This window comes from Lynx rufus, unplaced genomic scaffold (assembly GCF_022079265.1).
Source record: "Lynx rufus isolate CCGP_SWC_20201006 ecotype Redwood Valley unplaced genomic scaffold, mLynRuf1.p SCAF_6, whole genome shotgun sequence".
Classification (NCBI taxonomy): domain Eukaryota; kingdom Metazoa; phylum Chordata; class Mammalia; order Carnivora; family Felidae; genus Lynx; species Lynx rufus.
The window spans coordinates 56,673,426-56,699,015 of record NW_025814878.1 but is presented as its reverse complement, the minus strand read 5'-3'; the positions used below and the strand labels follow the sequence as shown (position 1 = coordinate 56,699,015).

General features: G+C 43.0%; 1 protein-coding gene across 1 annotated transcript in view; it reads right to left on the bottom strand.

Moving 5' to 3' along the window:
- The window catches only part of FAXC (failed axon connections homolog, metaxin like GST domain containing), a 70,708-nt gene that overhangs the window by 38,435 nt on the left and 6,683 nt on the right, over positions 1-25,590 (bottom strand). The window contains exons 3-4 of the mRNA XM_047102852.1: positions 12,024-12,220; positions 3,269-3,492 (exon numbers count right to left, since the gene is read on the bottom strand). Coding sequence (XP_046958808.1) covers positions 3,269-3,492; positions 12,024-12,220 — 421 coding nt within the window. The remainder of the gene's footprint in view (positions 1-3,268; positions 3,493-12,023; positions 12,221-25,590) is intronic.

Here is a 25,590-nt window from a genome sequence, read left to right as displayed (position 1 = left end):
TATAAATAAAAATTCTGTCTCCTCCTTCCCAACATGAAGACATCATCTTTTCTCAACTAATTTTTATTGTTTAAATTTTTTATTTTTATTTGAATTTAATCAATTTTTAAAACTACATCCGTAGATATGTACTGCCTATATTTTAGTCTCTCTCTACCACCTACCCCCTCAGGCCCAAGCCAGTCACTATGACACCAACAGAGCCACTTTTCTAAATCACAAATATGGCTCTTTCTCTCTTATACTCGGAAGTCTGTACCACCTCCATGTTTTCTGTATGATAAAGTCTCTCAGCATCATTATTACTTTTTATAAGATGACCCCAAACTACTTCTTAATCTTCATTTAGACCATGATTCCAAAATCCCCCTCATTCATGATCCCTTTTCTCATGATTTCCCCAAATGGTCCTTCCTTATTTTCTTCCTTGGGACAACCATTTACTTTCTGGGGCCAACATGACTGCCACCTCTACTCTGGCTTCCCATGCTTCCCTGTGTTTCATCCCTGCTCTTGCCATGTCTTCAGAGCACCACACACAGACCTCTGTCATGGGACTTGTCACAGCCCAACTTGAACATGGGTACTTATTTAGAGCAGAGGTCAGCAAATTTTCATGGAGCATCAGATGGTAAATATTTTAGGCCTTCTGGGCCATATTTGATCTCTGTTGCATTTTTCCCCCCTCACATTTTAATAGTAAAAACGAGTCTTAGCTCAGAAATGATTAAATAAATAAATAAACAGGCCACCAGCTATGGGCCATAATTTGCTTATTTCTAGTTATAAGTTCATCTCTCCTAGTTATAAGTTCATCTCTCCCACTGAACAGGTATCAGCTGAGAGAGGGGACAATCTCTTACTCATTTTTGTATTCCCCAGCTCCTGCCACATAGAAGGTGTTCAATCCTTGAAGTCAATTGAACTGAAACATCAATAATTAATTTCTCCTGATGAGTCAAATACATCCCTGGACAATTTCCCCAAATCTTGAACTACCTTAACAAAAGTCATTATGCATTTTCAGTCTCTTAGGCATCTTAAAAGACAGCTATATCCCCAGGGGAGGGGGGAGGTAATGCTTTTTGCCTCGTTTAGTAAGAAAAACTCTGATGTTCAGCCAAAGACTCTCTCCCTCCCCAAAGGCAGCAAAAGTGCTTCTCCTATAGAGACTAGGCTGCTCCCGGGGCCCCCACACAGAACAGAACTCCAGCAAACTCCTTCTTTTCAAGTAACTGAATCAATTTCTCATTTCAGGAAATCATCTAGACTTGATGCTGTCTGGAGTACTTGCCAGGTACCCACCCTAGCCATCAACAATAGATCTACCTCCCATCTCACCATAATTGGGGAAGAAGGATTTTGCTAACTCATTAAGTGCCAGAGAAACATAGATAGTTACCATTACTCTTTTTATTTTATTTTTGAAAGAGAGAGAAAGAGACAGAGCATGAACAGGGGAGGGGCAGAGACAGGGGGAGACACAGAATCCAAAGCAGGCTCCAGATTCTGAGCTGTCAGCACAGAGCCCAACGCGGGGCTCGAACCCATGAACTGTGAGATCATGACCTAAGCCAAAGTCGGACACTTAACCGACTGAGCCACCCAGGTGCCCCTGGTTATTATTATTCTTCTTGCTATCACCCTGCTCCCCTGGTTCTCCCAACCAGACAAAGTTCTCCAGAAACTGATGATCACCACCTCCCTGGTTAAGAAACCAACACTGTTAAGTTTTTCTTGAAGAGCAGCACTTTATTGGCATAATCTCTGTCTTAACTTTGAGAGCTCAATGCCTGGCTTGCTGGGCTCCCACAGCATGAGCTAGAAAGGAAGCTGAGAACAGGGAGAGCCATTACTAAGGAGAAAATGGCCCACTGCATGTCTGCGCTGTGAGGCTGAGAGTCCAGTACTGTTTCCATGGGAACAAGGCAAACTTGAGGCTAATCGCTTCATACCTACAACAGGCAAGCCCCTCTGGGCCCAGAAAAGCAAAGAACCAGAAGATACAGGCAGCGTCAGTCTTCAACCCAGGCAGTGCTTTTGAACGTCTGTGTAGAGCAGGAGCCAACAGCAACCCCCCCACAAGACAAAGGTGGCAGAGAGCTGGCCATGCTGTTGGGATTCTCCCCCTGCAGGCCAGGGTTCAAGGGAGGACTCCAGGTCTTATGAACATCTGGAGTGCAGAGCAGGGAAGGAGCCAGAGTGAGTCACCCTGTAGGGGGCAGGTTATACCCAGCAAAGGCTCCAGTTCCTGGAGCACCAGATGGGTTTCAACAAAACAAGCCCCAAACCCCACTTCCTAGAGGAGATGAGGAACCCAATGTGCTCTAGAATGGAGGGGGCCAAAAGACAGTTAATAAAAACCCACGTCCCCCAGGCAAAATAAGCAGTCGCATAAGACTAGGTCCCATGACTAGTCACACAGAGGGCTTGGCTCCCGATATGCACTAGTTGTCTCCAGGAGAAACCATCATTTCACACACAGGAGCTTCTGAATTCAAATAACCGTGTTTACTAGCTGACATAGTTAAGACTCAAGCTCTGCCCAGTACAGAATCGCATCGGCCCAGCCACCTCCAGTGTCCAGCGAGGTGACAAAGGACACATAACTCCACTCTCGGTAGCCTCAGCTGCCCAGACCTACGCTGCTCCGGGCTTCTCTCTGAGGGGCTTCCCCAGCACAGTTCAACCCACTGTGCGCAGTGAACGCAAACTCAGAAGAGTTACGACATGCTGGTAAGAGGAGGCCTGAGATTACAAACGCGAAACGTGAAAAAGGACTCGGGGCACGTGCACGAACCTGCGCCGCCGGCCTTTCTAGTAGCTTGAGGTCCCCCGGATACACAGTTGACGCTTCAAGCACGCGTGCTTACAAGCAGCCCTTTCACCCTGGCCTGTGTACACGTGAACGAGCTTCCCTGCCCAGAACCGCCCTCCGCTCACAACACGCGCAGAGACGCCAGCGGCGTTTCCGGCCAGGCAGCCGTGCCGCGCCACGTGCTACGTTATCTGCTCGCGGGGGTCCCCCCGGGTCCCCCCACCCCCCGCACGAGACTGTCTCGCCCTAGCGTCTGGGAAGAGAAACACTCGCTCCTGGAAATGAGGCGATCTGGTTAAATGGGGGGGGGGGGGTACTGCAGCCTCCAGGTGGAAGCAAAGAAACCAACCAACCAAAATAAAACTTTAAATCAGTACGCTAACAGTGCTTTACTAATCATGCAAAAAGTAAGGATAGAAAACATAGAATATAGAAGGTGTGGTACGTTACCCAAGAGCCCTGCCAAGGACCGCATGTCCTTCTCCATCAGCATGTAAATCTCCTCCTCCGAGAAGCGGCCAATGCCGTGGCCGTGCATCTCGCGCTTCACAATTCCTTTCGTTATGTGGCACACGACCCACCTCAGCAGGTTACTGAAGGGACCGCCACCACTAAGAGAGAGCATCTTCCGGGTCTCATTGAGATTGTCCACCCACTGGCAATAAGCTAACGTCCTGGAATTGTGTGGAAACAGGTTACTACCGGGCATTAGATACATGTCAGCTCCACAGAGTCCATTTCCAGGGAGTGCGTCAGAAGTTCGCACGCTCCGGAGGAAATGAGTCAGCGCAGCTTTTACAAAGAGCAGCGTGCATGGCAGATATTACCACAGTTTCTGGTCAGGGCCTAGACCTCGGGTCTGGAAGAGAAACTAAAACAAATCCAGGTAACGATGCCATGCTACAATGCCACCAAACCTCTCTTGGCACCCGCCCTCAGATCCACGCCCCTCACCCCCCCCCAACACCTCCCAAGGCACGCTTCTGCTTCCTCTGAGGCAACCCCTCAGAAAATACTAGAAACCCACTACAACAGGCTTTTAGGTGCGTACCTACGGGGACCCCAGGAAGGAGGCACAGTGACTGCGGTGCTGGCTTCACTCTCTTTGTTGATCTAAGTAATGGATATGCAGGTATATGCTCTGTGGTAATTAATTAAGCTGCACTTTGGTAATTTGGTGCAATTTGGGAGTGCATTTTATATTCTACAGAGTCAACGAGTTTTTTTAAAAAGGAAAACTTTTGCCTTTTTGACAGAGGGTTAGGGAGTAGGTAGACCTGTCCATGTTTATTATAAACTATATAAATTATAAATATTACGTATAGGATTTGCTCTCCAGAAAGTCAACTCTGCTTCAGTTTGTTTCTCCAGGGCTCTTAAAGCGAACACAAACACCAAAGGAACTTAGTTGAGTTGTTTTTCCCATCTGGGTGATGCTCGTGGCCAAATGCTCCCGTCCAGGAGTTCCCATGTTCTGTGCACAGACAGCTAAGCAGCTACCCGCTGTCGGTGCGGTGTGCTGGCTGCAATACTCAGGCCGACACTGATTTTGTTCTTGGAACTTGTGCAATTGCAGGACTGTTTCTATGGCTAATAAAGCTGGTAGATAGAAATTAAAATGGTTTCCTGCTGAAGGCTGAGAAAAGTATAGCTGTGAGAGTAGAGACATAAGATACTTTAGTTTTTCCCCATAATGAGCAATAAAAGATATACTGGTAGTCATCTCTACTCCTAGTGTTAGTTGACAGAGCAATGATGGCCACTTTGGAAAAATATGTTTGCAGAGAGAACACAAGGAATCGTAATAAATTATAGCTACTTTTCTACCTCGTCTTTTTAAAAGAAAAACAGAGTCCCTGAAATGTTGATCATTTTATATAATTCTATTCTTTCCCATCTTCTTTTCTCTACAAAAGGAAGAAACAGAAGATTTCTGTAAAAAACTTTAAGCATTCCTGATTTTTACTGGAAAAGTCCTACAGCCAATTTCAACATACCCTTTGTACTGTAACCGTAACTCTTCTTTAGTACCTTTTTAAAAGTGCTTAGAAATCTTGTTAGAAAGCTTTGGGTACTTCTTTTTGTAAATTTCTCAAAATAAAGTATTGAGTCAGGGAATGGATTTTGCTGAAAACAGGAAAAAGTACATTGTAATGGTAAGTAACGAATATCTACAGTCAGAGCAGTCAATGGATCCTTTGACATAAAAGAATCTCACATATACTCTAGTACACTCTTTATAAAACATGAAAACTAAATGCTTTCCTATTTGTTCTTCTTTTTACACCTGCAGTTATTAAGGTATACATTCTCACATTCCATTAGAATAACTCAGCACTTCGATTCTAATTGTACTAGATTGAAATGCAATAAAAGGGCTATGGCATCCTTGATTATTTTGCAAGTCCGTGATCTGAGAATAAAACTAAATTATCCCAAAAAGTGTGACCAGGTAATAGCATCCAGGAAGCATCTAAAGAGTAAAAATGAGGAATATGGTGGCTCTACACTGACGGGTTGATCTGGAAAAAAAAAAAAAAGTACCTTCTTTGTAGACAAATTACACAGGTTTTATGATAAGCATAATTGGTCCTGAAGGATGAGCAGAAGCTCACCAGGCAGAGCAGAGGGAGAGGGAGAGAAGGAGTGTGTGTGAAGAGCACTGGCCAGGGGATACAGGAGGCCTGGGGAAGCCTGTAAGAGTAGAGGCTGGAAGGGTGGGCCAGGACCAGATACGGACAGGCCTGAGACAAAGGGTGCTGAACTTTATTTTGGAAGCAAAGTTTATCCACCAAAAATTTTAAGCAGATAAGAAACGTAATCGGTGTGTCGATGGAAGTGGAGAAACCACCGGTAGGAAGGTTGCTTAGAAGACTATGGCAAGACCCAAGAACTAGACCAATGGCAGGGGTGGTGGGCGGGTGTGGGGGGTGTACAGGGAATGCAGAGGAGAAACCCTGAGATATGAGAAAAAGAGTCTGTTGACCAATGGATTAGGTAAAAGGAGAGATTAGGTATTTCCTCTCAGGCTGATGGTTTGAGAGGATGATAATGCCATTAACCTTTATAGGCGGGCACACATCAGGTACAGATTTAGGTAATGAAAGATGCATTAAGCTGTTGCATTTGAAGGTCCCATGGAACCCCCAAGTGAGAATATCCAGAGGTTGAGAACTCAGGAGACAGGTTTGGATTCAAGATAGAGAATTTGTGGGTGAGGGCATATCAGTGAGAGTTCTAAAGCCGTCAGAGGAAAAGGGGTCACCTAAGGAAGTTTCTAGGGTAAGGAGTGGTAATAGGGCATCCACAGTTCAAGGACCAAGATAGAAGGTGAAAACGCCAGGCTGGAAAAACGCCAGCTTGGTGAGAAGTAGAGACACTGCTTTCTTGGAGATAGAGAGAAGGGAAGTGTCGCGTGAGGGGCTGCAGAGAGGTACAGAGCTCCTGCCTAGTGACTTCACTTTCCTCCATAGAGCAGGAAATGGGGGCATGGGCACAGGATGAGGATGCAGCGATGGAGAGAGAGCTTTGGATGACTACTGGGTTCGAGTAGCAGATGGGGTTGGAAGAGGCAGCCGTTCTAGGTCACACAGCTAAGCTGGTAGGAAACCCTACCAATGCAATGGTGTAAGGTTCTCTTCTTGCCTTAGCGTGTTGAATGCAGGGCACAGTAAAAGGAACAATGGGTTGATCTGGAAGTCTATAGCTAGAGGTAACCCGAGAGACTGTCTGGTCTTCCTCTGTTCTCTTTCCCACCCTGCTTTTGGTTTCTTTCCTCATTCACTCCCTGTGCCCAATACTGTAGGCCAGTGTCAGGGAAGAGAAGCAGAGGGCCAGGCAGGCTCTATAAGGGTCAACCCCTGTGAAGTGGGTACAAACTTTGAATACCAAAGAAAATGGGTAACTCACGGATTCCTGAATCAATCACTGCAGGCAACAGACCTCATTTACACATGCTTCCTGTCATTACAACCAAGAATCCACCTCCTCCCATAACCAAGCTTCTGGCAAACTATTGACACTTGACGGAAACCACTCTCCTCCAAATCAACGATACCTCCTTCTTGCAAAATCCAAATAAAGACTCTTTCTATATTTATCTTTCTTGGGCTTTCTGCAACATCTGGCACTATCGGTGTCTTTCATAGAAGAGCCCTCCCTCAGCTTACGTCGGTCTCTACTGCTTTTCCTGCCCCCTCGTGCATATTCCTGAGATTTTCATCGCTATTCCTCCTACCTCTTACTCCACACTTGTGGGGTGATCTAATTCACACCCCGATTTCAAACTGATGACTCCCAAACCCATACCCAGCCCAGACCTTTGTCCTGACACCCAGGGATCCACGTGAGGCGTCCTCAGGAGCTGCAAACCCACATTTCCAAAATCAGACTCATCAGCTTCCTTCCCTTCAAATCTGCTTCTCCTCGCCCAAATCTGAAAGAATCCCAGGTGTTGTTCCTCACTGCTCTTTGTCCCTCACTCCTGACAGCCAGTCCCCCCTGTGAATTTGCCCTTTTCTCCAATTCAATTAGCACATCATTCAGCACAGGTCTCCTGACATCCCTTCAAGGCCCTTCAGAAACCCAATTGCCCCAAGGCAGCCACAGTGAGCTCCTAAAACACAAATCTAGTCATATCAGGCTCCTTCTCAGAGTCCTTCATGAACTCCCCATTCCTGAGCTTGCACACCAGCCCTGCTCCCACAGTCTGACCCAGGCCTCCTGGTCTGGCCATTCTCTGGCCTCATCCTGTTGCGGATGCTGCTACTCTGCCTGGATATCCTAATCTTCCCCTGCCACCCAGCCCCTTCACCCACCACTCTGACTGTCCCTAGCTTCTGTTGTGACACCGTGTCCTCTGGGAAGCCTTCCCCTCATCACTCCAGCAGGTGCTGGCTGCTTTTCCTCAGTTCTTCAAATTCTACCCCAGCACCAACCATTAGGATGGCTCAATGTCTCTCCCTGCCTAAGAGTCACCTGAGGACAGAGATAGCATCTGATCACCTTGCTTCCCCACCACCCCCTCCAGCATGGAGCCCGGCCACAAGTAGTCATTCATTAAGTTTACTAAAAGAATGAACTATTGATTGAAATGTAAAAAAGCTTCACTTCTGAGCCAGCTACTGCCAAGTAGTGTTTCTACGGGGTGACAATATTTAAACAGAAAGATGGAAAAAGAGAAATGCCTTTGAAGAATGAAGAAGGGGCTGACATGTTCCCTTCTGAGGTCTGCGTCACTCTCTACTGGGAAGAAGCCCACTGCACAAGGATTCATGAATCATTAACTGGAGAGGACAGGGAGGGCCAATGTGGAAACTAGACTAGGCTGAACAATTAAAATAATTCATCATTCTGAGAACCTCTTTCAGGAAGTTGATACTCATTTTCTTTATCGCAACTGATATATCTGATCTCTTCTGCAAAATGGGGTCAAGGTTTCTTTTGAAGATTGATTAGCTTAGTTGGAACAGAAGAATAAACACTGTTCAACACTTTTTAAAGGAGCTCAAGAGGCCAGGAAAGAAGAACTGACCCTGCTGTTTCCATGAAGATATCTCTCGTTATAACCTAACATGAGGCCTTGCCCATAGCAGAAACGATATTAACCTGTGGGAAGCTACACACCATGGCAAACTACCGTTTGACGAGTGAGTCTTTGCATGTGCCCTTCCTGACCATGAGGATGCCTTTCTCCATGTCCTGCTACATCCCTGTCATCTTTTGCTTGTCTTCTGCATGCATGAGGGTGCAGGAGCATACAACCGACTTCTGTGGTTTCACCAAGTTGCATAGGCACTAGACTCTAAGCCCCTCCAAACAGGACCTCTCGCTACATCTAAAATGGGGGTAAGGGGAACAGGGAAGAGGGGGACACATCAACCCAGTTGTAATCAAAGAGAGAGAGACTCCTGGCTTTTAGACAAGATCTCGGGTAAGTCATTTTCGTAAGGATCCTACCTCCCCCAATCAGTGAAACTATACCAAAAGCCAAACTCAGAATTTAAAAATCATGGCCAACCTAGAAGAAAAACTGAAATCCCTGTTCTAATGCCTCTATTTTAATGGGTCAAAGTGGGATGACTAGATGGCTTGACCACAGTGCCCTGCACACTTCCCTGTGGGTCTGGAAGACTCTTAACACACTAGTGTCTCATACAAAAGCAGCTGCAGTGCCTGTTACCAAAACTCAATGCCATTCCACTGATTTGACCACGTGTCTCTCATACTTCCCTTTATACCAACTTCCTTGCGTTGGATCTAACATAAGCATCCAGTGGAACGAAGAGGATAAAAACCTGTCTTCTTCATGTCCAGTAATAGTTTTATAATGCAAGTTGGACATGCTTGTATGGATTTCAAGTGCAAGAAAGCCCACTTTTATAGCAGAGTGTGCTTACTTGAGCAACGCTGAAGCAGAGCCTCAGAATTATGTGATGGTATTTACATAACAATGCCAGCTTGCCATTGTCTTTGCTTTTCAGAACATCATACCTGGAGTACTTTTATAGTTTCAGACCAAAATAAACGTATCTGAAAACTTCAGATAGTTTGAATCAATTGGGTCAAACAATTGATTTCCTCCCCTCCACCGCTATAAATACAGACACAGCCTTGGAGCTTGCTGAGTGTCAGGATTTATCAAGTTCTCATGAAAAGCTCATACTTGCAGTACTGTCCTACATACTACGGGCCATTCCTTAGGCCGGCCCTGGTTTCTACGGGTGCACATCTTGTGTGTGGCCCTCAGACAAGGCAGGGGAACGAGAGGAGCCTGAGGAAGAATGTCCACAGACTCTCTGCCTCAGGCATGTTCTTACCGGAGCGACAGGGGTCTCTTCTCCATTGGGATTTAGAGCTCACGGGAAAGCCCATTCGAGGTCTCCTCAAGGCGAGAACATGGCTAAAGGTTAAGAGACCTTATGAAACAGAGGAAGGCTTGTTTTTCCTTCTGCTGCTAGGGACCAAAGGGAATTGAAGGAATTAGGCATTTGTCTTTGCAAGTTCACTGGATATTTGTATCTCAGTCAAGACCTGACCTTCCACCTTCACTATTTCTTCCTCAAATTAACCTTTGAGGAGGCACACAGGGGAAATAGTAGCTAACCTCCTCCCCACCCCCCAAAAAAAAACATACACTGTAATTAAAGAGTGGATTAGAAAAGCAAAGTATCCTTAGAAGAGTCTACGTATGACCTAAGCAACTCCCCAAGCACTTGGGTGTTTATGGTCCATAAAATTCAGATTCGTCCCCACCAGGGTACCACCTCCCAGCCCACACCCAACCCTCCCCTACCGATAGCTGCCTCCCGTCAAGTATTAGCTGGCGCCTGTGCAGGGAGAGAAGGGGAGGGAAGAGCAGAAGGTGAACTTCTACCGGGGAGCAAACATATAAAACATCTGCACACCCAGAGCAAAAAGCAGTGACAGGTGGTACTTGGGAATCTCGCTGGATCAAAGCCTTTCTAACTGGAATATACACTTTATGAACCACTACAAAAATCAAACGGTTGTAGCAAAAGTACCAATAAAAATGTAAGGTGACTTTCAGCTTCTTTTCAGACAGCTCACAAAGCGACAGCTCTCCGCATTAATGGGACGTCAATCAAATGAGATGCTCTGGGGGCTGCATCAAAAGAGGGCACAGAGGGTCAGGGTGGCCCTGTGCTGTTTCTTCATTTCCCTCAACTGCTGCAAAGTGGGGACCAGAACCTGGCAAGCAAGTGACACGGGCTCTGTGCCACAGGCTTTTCCCTGAGGCTAGGCACATCGCATGCAGTCATCCATTTGGCCCATCCTGCAACCCCTGCACTCTTTAAGAGGGGAAGTCCAACGGTTCTTCACAGGTTTCAAAAGAAAAACACCTGGGTTCATTCCGGGAGAGGAGTCTATGATGACTTCCATGCTAATCGGCACCCCTGCCTCCACTGTCTGCCTGGTTCCCCCTTGCTCCCACCCCTTTCACCTCCGCAGGAGAGGGGGAAGAGAAGTGGTTGTTTCGGGTCTGCCCTGGAATCAACCGGGCAAGAACTGCAAGCAGAAAGAGGAAAAGAGAAGTAGAGAGTCACTTAAAATCCAAGACAGGGGACAGCAAGTTTCCATTTAGAAGGAGAGCTGAATTGATGAAATAGGAAGGTAATGGGGAAGAACTTCTCTAATCAGCTCCACGCTGAGTGTATCTCTCAGTGGAGGACGTAAAAACTACCGCGTGAGCAAGTGACCCAGGAGTAACAATTAATGCCCAAAAAAAGTGGGCTTCATGATTCTTAATTAAACCTTTGGAACAAGGTAAGTTTACAGAAATCAGAGAGAAAACTTCTCTTATCCACTGGAGTGTACAGAAAGGTACAAAAACTCCAGAAAATGGATGAAGGGAAAAGAAAAAAAAACCCGCATGACCATGACTTTGTAAACCAAGAGGAACCGCATCTATTTCACTCACGTGTCATAGCCAGCACAATGCCACATGCAGAACACAGACAACTCATCAACACAGACAAGGAAGACAACCTAGGAGCCAGCCAGTCGGGGCAAAGACACCCAGAGAGCAGTACTGCAGTTTATTTCTGGAACACGAGAGAAGCTCTTGTCGTCTCAGGAAAACTGGAAATAATTTTACAAAGCTTGAATAATTTACTTCACCTGAGACTTCTATCCTGACTTAGTCTTCTGTTCCCTCCTCTGGGTATCTGATGTAACTTTGTTTTAATTCGGCAGTTTGTGGTAGTAAAGGGCAGAATCCATTGAAATCCCTTCCTCACCTCAGTGAGATCAGGGGTCAGCAAACCACAGCTAGGAAGATTTTACGTTTTTAAATAGTGGGGGGGGGGGGGGTCCAAAAGAATAACATTTTGTATTAAATGAAATTTCAAATGTCAGTGTTTTCACTGCTTTAGCGAAACAGAGTCACGTTCGTCATTTCCACGTCGTCCATGACTTGCATTACAGTGACAGAGTTTAAGCAGCTGCAATAGAGCCACGGCCTGCTCAGCCTAAAAGAGGTGCTAGCTGGGCCTCTACAGAAAATGTCTACCCCTGGTCTAGAGACCTAGACACTTAATGGTCACAGCTTTGACCCCAAGTCGGTCAGAATGTAGAGAACTTTGAAAAGGCTGGGGAGTATCTGACAAGTGCGACAGAACCTGGGCTTCCTCCAAAGGCTGGGGACAGGCCCTGGGCTCTCACCCAGCACGCCCGGGGGACTCACCAGTAGAAGTGCTCCTCCACCATCTTGGTCACTGCTCTGGAGATGGCTCTTTCATGAGGGCCAAGGTTTTTGTTTAAATTCACTCCAAGTTTCTCTTCCAGAAAGTCAATTATGAATTCTGTGCCAGAAACTTTCTCATGATTATATTCAATCCAAGGCATTTTCCCTTGAGCAGAGAGTTTTCCACCAAAATAATTCTGGGCAGAGTAAATTTGAAAAAGAGAAAAGCAATGTTTTGTTTAAATTTCACTGTATGATTAACAGAAACAAACATTCCAACCCTATATTGGTTGGAATATATATTGGTCTAGCGATTAGACCGTTTAAGTAAATGAATTCAGCACATAAACTCTTTAAGGCAATAAATAGTTACTCTTGGAGGAAAAAAAAAAAAAAAAAAGGATTTACCTCACATGAAGATACTACTTTACTCCCACAGATTTTATCCAGGGCTCTGGTATATTGTTACAAAAAAGACCAGAGAGCAGAGGTAGTGTTGAAATGATCCTGGTAACAGTTGTCCAGTTACAATGCATGAACAATCCACAAATGCCAAAGCAAGTAAATAAACCATAATGAGGCTGGCACTGACCAGGCTGGTAACCAAAGACCTCATCTGAAACCCAGCAGCTCAGGCCTGAATAATGCTTAATACCACTACACTGCAAACAAGTGGTCCCAGAAATTATAACACTTGGGTATAACAATGTGTATCCAATTTACTTGACTCAACTCCTGTGCGGGTTAAAATGTAGATTCCTGGGTCCCAGCCCAGACCTCTGCAGCAGAATCCTGGGAATGGGGCCCAGAAATCTGTGTTTGTGATAAGCTCCCCTTTGATTCACACCCATGCTAGAATCTTACAGCATCTGGCAGCATGTAGTCCCAGATAGGGGTGGAGTGGGGGGGGGGGGGGCGGGAGGGGGAGTCATACACTTTATGAACACTGGGAATTACAGTGACATTTGCTGCCCGCCATATAAAAAGTCAAGATCTTAACCATGCTGGTGGAGAGGATTCTGTGGTAATGATTGCATTTATTCTATCAGTTTGTCAGTAAATCTGATCTGGGTCATTTAAGACCTCAAAGTTAATTTTTAAATCTGAATCAATTTTTTGGTTGTCTACACAGCCTAAATTAATCAGATTATTACAAACTCTTCCTCATACTTCATGCAAGTCGATAGTTCAGATACTATTGGCTAATAGCAATGTTAGCTCCTGCAGAGGAACAAAACTCTCAAAACACTGTGCGTGGGAAAGTAAAGTGCTATACCCACTTTGAAATCATTTGACAATTTCTTTAGAAGTTAAATATACACCGGCCATATGATCTAGCCATGTCACTCCTAGGTAGTTACCCAAAAGAAAAGAAAGCATATACCCATGCAAATGGGTGTACGTAAATGTTCACAGAAGGTTGATTTGTACTTCAAAACAAAAACAAAAACCAGAAATGCCCTTGAGAAATACAAAAATAAACAAATTCTGGTATATTCTTACAATGGAACATCACTCAGCAATGAAGAGGAATGAACTATTGATACACTCCATAACCACAGATGAATCTCAAAACAATGTTGCTACGTGAGATAAGCCAGACAAAGAAAGAGTACTTGCTGTAGGATTCCACTCATATAAAACAAACCCCAAATAAAACAAACTCATCTATAGTGACAGAAAGCCAACCCATATTTGCTAGGGATGATGGGAGACAGGCAGGGACAGGATTACAAAGGAGCACAGAAATCTGGGGGGTGAGGGATACTTGCTATCCTGACTATAGTGATGTTCACTTGAGTATTTATATGTCAAGATTTACCAAGTTATACATTTTAAATATGGGCAACTTATTATATGTCCATTATATCTCAATAAAGCTATTTTTTTCTTTAAAAAGACAGCATGAGATAAATTTTAAATGTATCAACCCTCTACGTCTTTAAACTTTTCTCTGAAATAGAGGTCAGCAAACGTTTTCTGTGAAAGACCAGCCAGTACATTTCAGGCAGGCCATGGGGGCCTCTGTCACAACTCAACTTCACAGTTGTAGCATAAAAGCAGCCACAAACAATATAGAAACGAACGAGTGTGGCAGTAAAGGGTTGTTTGGGGGCAATGAAGTTTTCATTTCCTTTTTGACTTTTTTCAACTACTTAAAAATATAAAAGTCCTTCCTAGCTCACAGGCCCGATTTGATCCACAAACCTATAACCTGCTGACCTCTGCTCAAGGGGTATCCAGTAACCCTCATCGCATCCTCGAGAAACAAAATAATCTTAAATTACCATTTGCATCAAGCCCTGGACAAGTAGATACCTCCTTGCAAAGATGACAGAAAACTCTGCCAGGGCCCCACTCAAGAAGACACCTGGTCAAATCCTCGTTTTGGGCTCAAAACCAAAATTTACTGAGAAATGAAAAACTACTGTTTTTTGTGGGAAACCATTGGGTTTAACAATGGTAACTATCATTCTAGTTCTCACCCAAATCACAGCAAGGTTTGCGCATGAATTTCCCCCAAAACCAAACCATATATCTCACCACAAGGGATAAAAACATAGAATGTTGCCAGTTTTCTAAGTCAAGTCTCTCTGTGTCTAGAAATTTTGCTTGCCAATTGCACGTGGTATATACTAAGCATACCTGAAGACTATGTTGGCCTCCAGCAAGATAACAGGGTTATAGCTGGATATCATGGCCCTTAAAGGCAATTCTCTATTTAAGCCCACAGAACTGAGCTTAGACTATGCTTGAAGGTCCTGGGCTTCTCAAACCTTTGAGGTAATATCACTTTTCTGCAGAGTTGAGCAGGTACTAGTTAAATGTTGCCACTCCTGTCTTTGGTAGAGAATAATGGGGACTTTAACTGGTCCCTGTCTCTTGGTATGCTGTATCTCATTGCTTATTCTAAAGAAATTCATTCTGTGCCTAGCCTAGAAAAGGGAGTTATTGGGGCTGCTGTTAGCCATATGTTTTTGTTGCGATTTGGAAAACAGAACATCCTCTGGGTAAATAGAGTCTATGCCAGGGTTCACAGCTTGGCAAGCAGAAGTGGGTCCAGATGTCGCCCCTACTCCCTAGCCAGGCTCTGTTGTACAGCGAACAACCTGCACAACAATACATGGCAACCCTAGACATTTCCCTTGATGTTGACCAGGAGAAATGTCACATGCCTCTAAAAGTTGCTATTACATCAGACATTCTCATGTGTACACTAAAGATCTAGATTTACCATATAACATAGCACCTCTTTCAGATCACCCTTGATAGCACCCATATCCTCCTAACACAGCCCCTTCAGGATTCTTGTCATTTGCAGATGGATTCTATCCTGCACACTGACACCAGAGGAAACTGCAATGCAAACAGCAGAGAGAGAAATTTCTGTGCTGCTCAAAATTATCCAGTGGTTTTACATGGGGCTATTCTAACCCTTTCCACATAGCAGTCTAGGCCTATGCCCTCTAGCTGCTGCCCACCTGCCCAGCCCCCTTGCTATCAACCCTCCCGGTTTCCTGAATTTCAAACTGCCCACACCCGTGTCAAGGTCTTTGCCACCCCTCTGACCTTGCACACTCTTTACCTTTTACGGGAATCCTTTTCCCCAACCTCTGCCAAGTCGTATCTATCCTAAAATATTTAGTTCAAATTTCACCTTGTTGGTGAACTATTTCTCCCAGGTGCAACCATCATCTCCTTTCCTCCATGCTTCCGTCACGCAGCGTATGTTCCCCTCTTCTTATAATATTACTGTTTGTACCTCTGCCTTTCCTTCTGAACCAGCCCCTCTCTGAGTATTTGGTACATTTTTATCTAGATCGCTTTTAAAAACCGGATTAGCAAAAATTAGTGGCTGACTCTTACGGAAATGAAAGTTCTAGTAGGTCATTATCATCAAAAATTTTATCTTTAGAAACAGAAAAAGCATTTGACAAAATTTAACATCGATTCTTGGTAAAAAGTCTCAACAAAGTGGGTATAGAGGGAACACACCTCAAGAGAATAAAGACCATATGTGAAAAACACACAGCTAACATCATAGTCAATGGTGAAAAGCTGAAAGCTTTTCCTCTAAGATCAGGAACAAGGCAAGGATGCCCACTCTTGTCACTTTTATCCAACATAGTACTGGAAATCCTAGCTGTAGCAATCAACCAAGGAAAATAAATCAAAGGCATCCAAATTGTTAAGAAATAAACTGTCACTATTTGTGGATGACATGATACTAAATATAGAAAACCCTAAAGACTCCACCAAAAATTTATTCAAATAAATTCAGTAAAGTTGCAGAATACAAAATTAATATACAGAAATCTGTTGCATCTCTATACATTAACAATGAACGAGCAGAAAGAGAAATTAAGAAAACAATCCCATTTACAATTGCATCAAAAAGAAAAAAATACCTAGGAATAAATTTAACCAAGGACGTAAAAGACCAATACTCTGAAAACTAGAAGACACTGAGGACAGAAACTGAAAGGCAACACAAATGAATAGAAAGATATCATCTTGCTCATTGATTAAAAGAATTAATACTGTTAAAATGTCCACTCTACCCATAGCAATCTACAGATTCAATGCAATAAATAGCATTAATATTTATCAAAGAACTAGAATGAATAATCCTAAAATTTGTGTAGAACCACAGAAGACCCTGAATACCAAAGCAATCTTGAGAAAGAAGAACAAAGGCATCACACTCCCTGATTTCAAACTATACTACAAAGCTACAGTAATCAAAACACTATGGGTACTGGCACAAAAACAGACACATAGATCAAGATCAACAGAACAGAATAGAGAGCCCGGAAATAAAACCCATGCTTATACCGTTAATTACATGAGAAAGGAGGCAAGAATATATGAAGGAAAAAAGACAGTCTCTTCAATAAATGGCACTGGAAACCTAGAGACCTACATGCAAAAGAATGAAACTGGACAGCTTTCTTACATGATACACAAAAACAAACTCAAAATAGATTAAATATCTAAATGTAAGACCTGAGACCATAAGACTTCTAAAAGAAAACACAGGCAGTAATCTCTTGGACATCAGCCTTAGCAATATTTTTCTGGATCTGTTTCCTCAGGCAAGGGAAACAAAGGCAAAAATAAGCAACTGAGAGTACATCAAACTAAGAAGCTTTTGCACAGCAAAGGAAACCATCAACAAAACAAAAGGGCAACCTACCAAATGGGAAAAAATATTTGCAAATGATATATCCAATAAGGAGTCATATATAAATATATAAAGAACTCCTACAATTCAACACTAAAAAATTTTTAAAAACTGATTCTAAAAAGGTCAGAGGACCTGTACAGGCATTTTTCCAAAGAAGACGCTTACATGGCCAACAGATGCATGAAAAGATGCACAACATCACTAATCATCAGGAAAATACGAATCAAAACCACAATGAGATATTACCAGTCAGAATGGCTAGTATCAAAAAGTCAAGAAACAACAGATGTTGGCGACAACATAGAAAAAAGGAAACCCTCATGCACTGTTGGCAGGAATGTCAATTTGTGCAACCACTATGCCAAACAGTTTGGAGGTTCCTCCAAATTAAAGACAGAACATACACTCCAGTGATTCCACTACTAGGTATTTACCCGTAGAAAACAAAAACACTAATTTGAAAAGACATATGCTCCTGTAGGTTTACTGCAGCATTATTTACAATAGCCAAGGTATGGAAGCAACCTAAGGGTCCATCAATAGGTAAATGTATAAAGAAGATGTGGGATAGATACACCGATAGATAGATAGATACATAGATACATAGATAGATACATAGATAGACAGACTGAGAGACAGTGGAATATTACTCAGCCATAAAAAAGAATGAAATTTGCCCTCTGAACAATATTGATGGACCTACAGGGTATTATGCCAAGTGAAATAAATCAGACAGAAAAGACAAATACCATATCATTTCACTTATCGGTGGAATCTAAAAAACTAACCCAAACACACAAACCAGAAACAGACTCATAAAAACAGAAAACAAATTGGTGATTGCCAGGGGGAAGGGATGTAGGGGTCAGGCAAAGTAGGTAAAGGGGATTAAGAAGCACAAACTTCCAGTTCTAAAATAAATAAATCATAGTGATGAAAAAGTACAGCATGGGGAATATAGTCAATAGTATTGTAGTAACTTTGTATGGTCACAGATGGTAACTACACCTACTGTGGGATTTTATGACGTGTAGAATTGTCAATCACTAGGCTGTACGCCTGAAACTAACGTAACGTTGTATGTCAACTATACTCCAATAAAAATAAAAATAACAAAATATCAGCTAAGAATAAATGTATTTTGCTTACTAGATAAAAAAGCAGAAAATAATACTTTAGAGACACTATGATCGTACCTAATTAAAAATTAGATGAATTCTATTTTTTCAAAAAACATTTAAAAGAGAAACACAAAAATGTCTAAAGTAACCGGCAAGACTATGAGATGCAGATGATCTTTCCATGAATTTCAATTCTTCAGAATGTGGTTTTGTTACTTTTAAAATAAAAGTGTTTATTTTAAAAAGAATACTTAATTTTCTTTAACTTCCTTAAATATATTAAAGAACTCCTGGTCTGTTTTATTTAAGCAACTGGAGTCTGACTGGGCCCATTGAGGGGAGTTTCTGAAAGTAATTTTGAGAAGAAAAATGAAGAGGTAAAACCTCTGTATTATTTCTGAGCTGAAGTTTCCCCCTGTAAGTCTGCCTGGGTGAGATTAATCTATACTTACACTACATTATTAGCAAAGCAGTGAAAACCATAGGCTTTGGGTTTAAAAGTCTGGTTCCATCATTTATTCAGTGTGACCCTGGTCCCTTTCTGTGTCTCCCTTAATCTTCCCTGGGCCTCAATTTCCTCAACTACACAATGGGGATATCAAGAATCATAGGAGTAAATGAGAAAATGCACAATGAAGTGTTTGACAAGTGCCTTCATCAGACATATTAACATCACCATCACCATTTGGAAATGCAGAATGTGAAACCTTAAAAGAAATCCCAAAGTCTTGGGACACTGACTTGCTACATTAGCCATGGTACCCCAACTTTTCAGCTAAATATATATCCATTACATTCACTGCACCCCTGGAGCCATCTTGAAAGGTCTCCCACTGGCTAAATTTCAGATATTTGAGAAATTCTGTGGATTATACCCCATTGGAAAAAAAAAGTCCATGCATCCACTGTTATGAAATAATAAGAAATATATACGTTGGTCTCTGCTCCCAGTTCTCAGAACTGAGCTCCTAAAAGCCTTATAAAAATTCATAAATGATAAAATCACTAGGACAAGAGCTCCTAGAAGCATCTTTCGTGTTAATGAGGTGACTCTGGGTGGGCTCCTTGGATGGCTTTTAGATGGTGGCAGGTCACCACAAAGACCAAACCTTTTGATTAGAAGCCAGGAATTTTCAGCCCCACCTCCTCCTCCATCCTCTCTGGGACTGGAAATAGAGTTAATAATTGATCACGTCTATGTGAGGAAGCCATAAAATCCCAAAAGCATGGGGTTCAGAGAGCTTCCAGTGGGCAAAAACACCCATAGAGAGAGGGTGACTCACCCCAACTCCACAAGGACAGAAGCTTCTACACTGGGACCCTCCCACACCTCACCCTAAGTATGACTTCATCTGGCTGTTCATTTGTTGTTGTTGCTGTTGTTTTTAATGTTTGTTTATTTATTTATTTCTAAGAGAGGGAGACAGAGAATCCCACGCTGCTGGCACAGAGCCCGACGTGGGGCTTGATCTCACAAAACCCGGGATCATGATCCAAGACGAAATCAAGAGTCAGACACTAAACAGACTCAGCCACCCAGGCACCTCAATTCATTTGTATCTTTTACTGTAGTCTTTAATAAACTGATAAACAGAAGTGTTTCCCTGAGTTCTGTAGAGGGGGAGGGATACAGTCTGTGAGACTGAGCCTTTAAAGTGTGGGATCTGACAGTGCATCCAGGTAGAGTATCAGAATTGAATTAGATTGTAGGACACCCAGAGGGTGTCACAGAGAGTTGCCTGGTGTGGGGGAAGAACCTCCTCACATCTGTCAGAAGTGTCAGAAATGAAGGGTTTTATGTTAGTAGTAAAGAAGACTCACAAGAAACACACAATAGGGAAAAACTGGGTTTTCGCCTGTGTAAGAAGGAAAAAACTTGAGTACTTCTCCTTACAACTATGTATTGTAGCTTTGTAAACAAAATATCCATATTTTCTTATGTTTTTATTTATTTTGAGAGAGAGAGCATGCAAGCAGGGGAGAGGCAGAGAGAGAGGGAGGAAGAGAATCCCAAGCAGGCTTCACGCTGTTGCACAGAGCCTGATGCGGGCATGACCTGAGCTGACATTGATGTCAGATGCTTAACCAACTGAGCCACCCAGGTGCCCCAATGTCCTTATTTTTTGGAGATGCCTACTGAAGTACTGAAGAGCGAAGTGTCATGATGCCTGCAGCTTACTTTCAAATGGTTCATGAAAAATTGTTCACAAAGGTATAAAGAGAAATAAAGCAAAAATAGGCAATAACTGGTGAATCTAGGTGAAGGTCATATGGGTATTATAGTACTATTCTTTTAGCTTGTCTTTAGAAAATTTCAAAACAAAAAGATGGTGGGGGAAAACAGACAGGATCAGCAAGTAAACAGAACCATCAAAAGTTATGGGGCGCCTGGGTGGCTCAGTCGGTTGAGCGTCCGACTTCGGCTCAGGTCACGATCTCGCGGTCCGTGAGTTCGAGCCCCGCGTCTGGCTCTGGGCTGATGGCTCAGAGCCTGGAGCCTGCTTCCGATTCTGTCTCCCTCTCTCTCTGCCCCTCCCCCATTCATGCTGTGTCTCTCTCTGTCTCAAAAATAAACAAATGTTAAAAAATAAAAAAATTAAAAAAAAAAAGTTAGGGCTGAAAGCCAAAGCAGAGAGTTCCTAAGGAACCATTTTCTTTCTTTTTCTTTCTCCTATTTAAAAAGAATCATTGTGTGAAATACATGCTTCCTTTACAACCAGTTATGGCAAATGATGTAGGTGTCCTTATCCATGTCCAGAGAAATGTACGGAAGGGAGACCAAAGTATCAGTGATGGTAACCTCCAGCTAGTAGGATGGCAGGTGACTTTCATTTTCTACTTACACTTTTGTGTAAGTATTGTTTGAAATTCTTATCAGGACTATATGGCATCTACGTGTAATCAGAACAACACCAGTAAAGCTATTTTCATTTTGGAAAAAAAAAATTAACCATATCTGCAGGACCCCAATATGAATCTGTAATTATTACAAAATGAAAAGTTTTTGAAATTGACCTACCAATATTTATAGCCTGATTTTTAAAAGATAATAACTGTGGCCAATAGATCAGGCTTTAAAAAAAAAAAAAAGGCCTTGTGAGTTCCTACTAATGGTCATCAAATATTTATTCCAGTCCCTCTTAGGTTACAAAATAAAGAAGCTTCAACTATAAAGTCGTGCTCTTAGGAATATGGCATCTTAACCTTTTTTTTCTTTTTTTTAAGGCACAGCGCAAAGAAGGGGCAGAGAGTAGAGCTCTCTGGATCTCTGACAAAATGCCTCTGCACAGACGAGTCCAGGCGCTGAGCCCTCCAGCACCTCCCAGGCACCACTTACATGAGCACAAACCCTCACTGATGGCACACAGGTCCCCAGGCACCTGGGACAGGCACGGAGCATCCCTTTCTAAACCACAGAACCATTTTTCTGTTACCTAAATCTCCGCCCGAACTGACCATCTCCTCCATTTATTTTCCATAGAGACCTCACAGAAGAAAAAGCATACCTACACCTTTCTTTAAAAGAAAAAAAAAAAAAAATTACACACACACACACACACACACACACACACACACACACACACACAGGAAATAATAATTTTGCAAGGGGGTAAGCGGTCACCTCCTCGAAGGCCTCTGAAACAGCTTCAGGCTTCATGGTGAGATGTGTGCCCACTGCTCCAGACACACTAACTAAAAGCAGCTGCAACACGAACAAAGGTAGTTAGGCTACTGGTAAGGACAGGGCCACAGCAGTCAGTACTTGCAGGCGTGAAGACAAGAAGGGAAAGGGGAGCACGCCCTGGCAGCTGCCACAGCCCTGCAAACAGCAGAACCGCTTCATCAACGGCGGGGGGGGGGGGGGGGGGGGGGCGCGCAAGAGACCCAGGAGCCACGAGAGGCTACCGAGCACAACGTTTGGTATTGGCACCCTGACTGCCCCAAAGCTGCCAAGGCTGATGGATATGATTTAGTCAAGAGTGATGATGGGACAGAGACAGGCAGCTATGGGTAGCAGTTCCTTCCTTCAGTGTGAGCCCCTCAGTGACATATGCTTTCCAGTGCCGACTGCCAACACCAAGCTGAACAGTGATCTTTGAACTCTGATCCACCGCCTTTAGATGGTTCAAGATTTGTCTGTCTTCAGTGCTATTTTATTCTCTATTCCTGCTTTGAAAGTCCTGAATGATCTCTCTGTTCCTCTCTCCAGACTCAGCCCTTGCATTCCAGTTCCCAGTCATAAAGAACCTCCTTCTGTCCCCCAAATACCACATGCCCTCCCAGGGCCCCTCACCTGAAGCCCAGGTCAGGTGCCGCTCCGACACACCCCCAGTGGGGCCCCCAAGCCAAGAGGATGCCACGCCTCTCATCCCAGCCCCGCCTTAGGAGAATCACTACCACCCCACCCCTTCTCTTCTGTAGAGAAACTGGCTCAGAAAGCAGAGGCCTGGGGGCGTCAGCAGTTGGAGGGGTAACGTCACTATCAGGGAAGCCAAAAGCTTGGCTCCCCCTGTTACCGGCTAAGGAGACCACCTCCTCCCAATGCTGCTACTTTGTAAGACCAGTAGGAGGCATTTGGAGGAGTGGTTTGGGGATGCCTGGGGCTCACCTCCTTACTTTTCCTACATCCCCTCAGAGGCTAAGCTTTCGCCCTTGCCCCCTACAAATTCCCAGGCAGGGAAGCTGACATCTCTGGTAAAAGGAAATCGGAAACAAAAATAGACACCTGAGGCATACAACCACTATAACAGAAGAACAACAGACTGAATAAATACAACATGATGCAGGATTATGGGGACAGACCAAACAGTTTTAATTAGCATAATAAATGTCATCTAAGGTATAAGAGAAGAAGTTGTAATACAAACACAGGAGAAGTATTACGAAGAAAAATAAAAGTGGGCCTCAATAGATAAATAGTATGACAGATACAAGAAGAGAACAGAGTGGTACAATGGCTCAGAAAGGTGAATTCACCCAGAAGGAAGAAGAATGAAGGAGTATGTTCAAAAATACAGAAAATAAAGGCAGAGATTCAGTATCTGGATAATAAGGCACAAGAAAGAAGGGTAGAGGTGCCTGGGTGGCTCATTCGGTGAAGCATCTCCTCCTGATCGGCTCAGGTCATGATCTCACCATTCGCGAGATCGAGCCTCGTGTTACGCTCTGTGCAGACAGCATGGAACCTGCTTGGGATTCTCTCTCCTTCTCTCTCTGCCCCTCCCTTGCTCTCTCTCACACTCTCATTTTCTCTCTCTCAAATAAACTTAAAAGAAAAAAACTTACAAAAAAGAAGGGTAAAACAAATAAAAAAAGGAAGAAGAATTTGAAGAAAATTAGTAATTCCCCAGAATTAAAAAAAAAAGATTAAGGACTTCAGACTAAAAGAGTTTAGAAAGGACCAAACAAGATACATAAAGACCCACACCAAGGCATATCATAGTGAAATTTAAGTATGTCAAGATTAAATGCAAATTCTAAAAGCTTCCAGAGAGAAAGAGAAAAAGAATCAGACTGACATCATATTTTTCAATAGCAATATCAATGCAGAAAGACAAAGGAATAATACTTCTACAGCCCTGAAGGAAAAGAACTTTGAACGTATCTGTGTCAAATGTGAGGGCATAATGAAGACGTCATCAGGCACACAGAGCCACTAGAAGTTCCCTGCATAATAAGCCTCACTGGAGGCTCAATCGGAAAATATCAAGGACTTGCTCTAATAAAAAGAAATAATCCTGGCAGAGAAGATATATGGGAAATAAGTCTGGTCAGAAACTTATTAAGGTTTATTGCTGAAAAAGAGCCAGGATTTCCAAAATCCCAGAATTAAAACGTTAGACAACAACACACTTGGGATCAGGGCTGGGAAAAGAGAGACCCAAGAGTCATGTGAACCTGTAACACACTCGTATCATCAGAGGACCAACACAGCATTTGAGAAATGGGGAGAAATAAGTAAACTCAAATTTGCATCTTCAGAGAAACCACCAGAACGACATAAATAGAATTTGCTTTAAATGACAAAGTTTTTCTTTTATCTATCCATTACAAAGCAGGAAGTGAGAAAAAAAAAAGTATGATAAGGAGAAAAATACTAAATAATATGTTAGAGGGGTACCTGGGTGGCTCAATTGGTTACATGTCCAACTCCTGATTTTGGCTCAAGTCACGACCCTATGGCTCATGAGTTTGAACCCTGCGTTGGGCTCTGCTCTAACAGCACAGAACCTGCTTAGGATTCTCTCTCTCTCCCTCTCTCTCTGCCTCTCTTTCTCTCTCTCCCTCTCTCTCTCAAAATAAATAAATAAACTTTAAGTAAGATGTTAGAAATAAGTCATAGTAAGAGAATAATTACAAGCATAAATGGAAAAACTCACCAGTTAAGGAGTCTTAGATTGGCTATAAGTAATACATTGCCCATGAAAGACAATACACAAAAAATAAAGAGGATGGGGAAGGATATCCCAAGCAATTATGAACAAAAAGAAAGCTAGAGAATCAATCTCAATATCTGATAATATAAAATTCAAGATTACAAAAAGAGGGGAGGGGCGCCTGGGTGGCTCAGTCGGTTAAGCGACCGACTTCAGCTCAGGTTATGATCTCACGGTTCATGAGTTTGAGCCCCACGTCAGGCTCTGTGCTGACAGCTCAGAGCCTAGAGCCTGCTTCAGATTCTGTGTCTCGCTCTCTCTCTGCCCCTCCCCTGCTCATGCTCTGTCTCTCTCTGTCTCAAAAATAAATAAAAACATTAAAAAGAATTTTTTTTTAAAGGGGGGACTCAGCTGAGTGCTATATACTGGGAAAAGAAACAAGAGAGTACCAATGTGTTCTTTCATATGATGTGTACCTAAACATATAACCTCTTGCATAAAGCAAGAAGCGAGAGAATGGCAGGAAGAAAAGATAAATCAATAAATACCATTGGATATTTTAACCCACTCCTTTTGGAAACTGCTAGAACAGGCTAAAAAAATAAGCAGAGATATACAAGATCTAAAAAATACACTAAACACACTCAAGCAAGTAAATCTAGGGAGCTCTTCACCCAAACAGAGAATATGTAATTATTTTCAACATTTATAAAAACCAGCCACACATTAGACTAAAGCCTCAGCAAATTCCAAAGAATCACTATCACAGAGACTGTCTGCTCTGATCATAAAGTTAAAAAACAATAACAAAAACCAAAGCATTAAAATATTGTATGTGGCTAGATCTTAGCTGAAAAAGAAAAAGGGAAAATTTTTCTTAA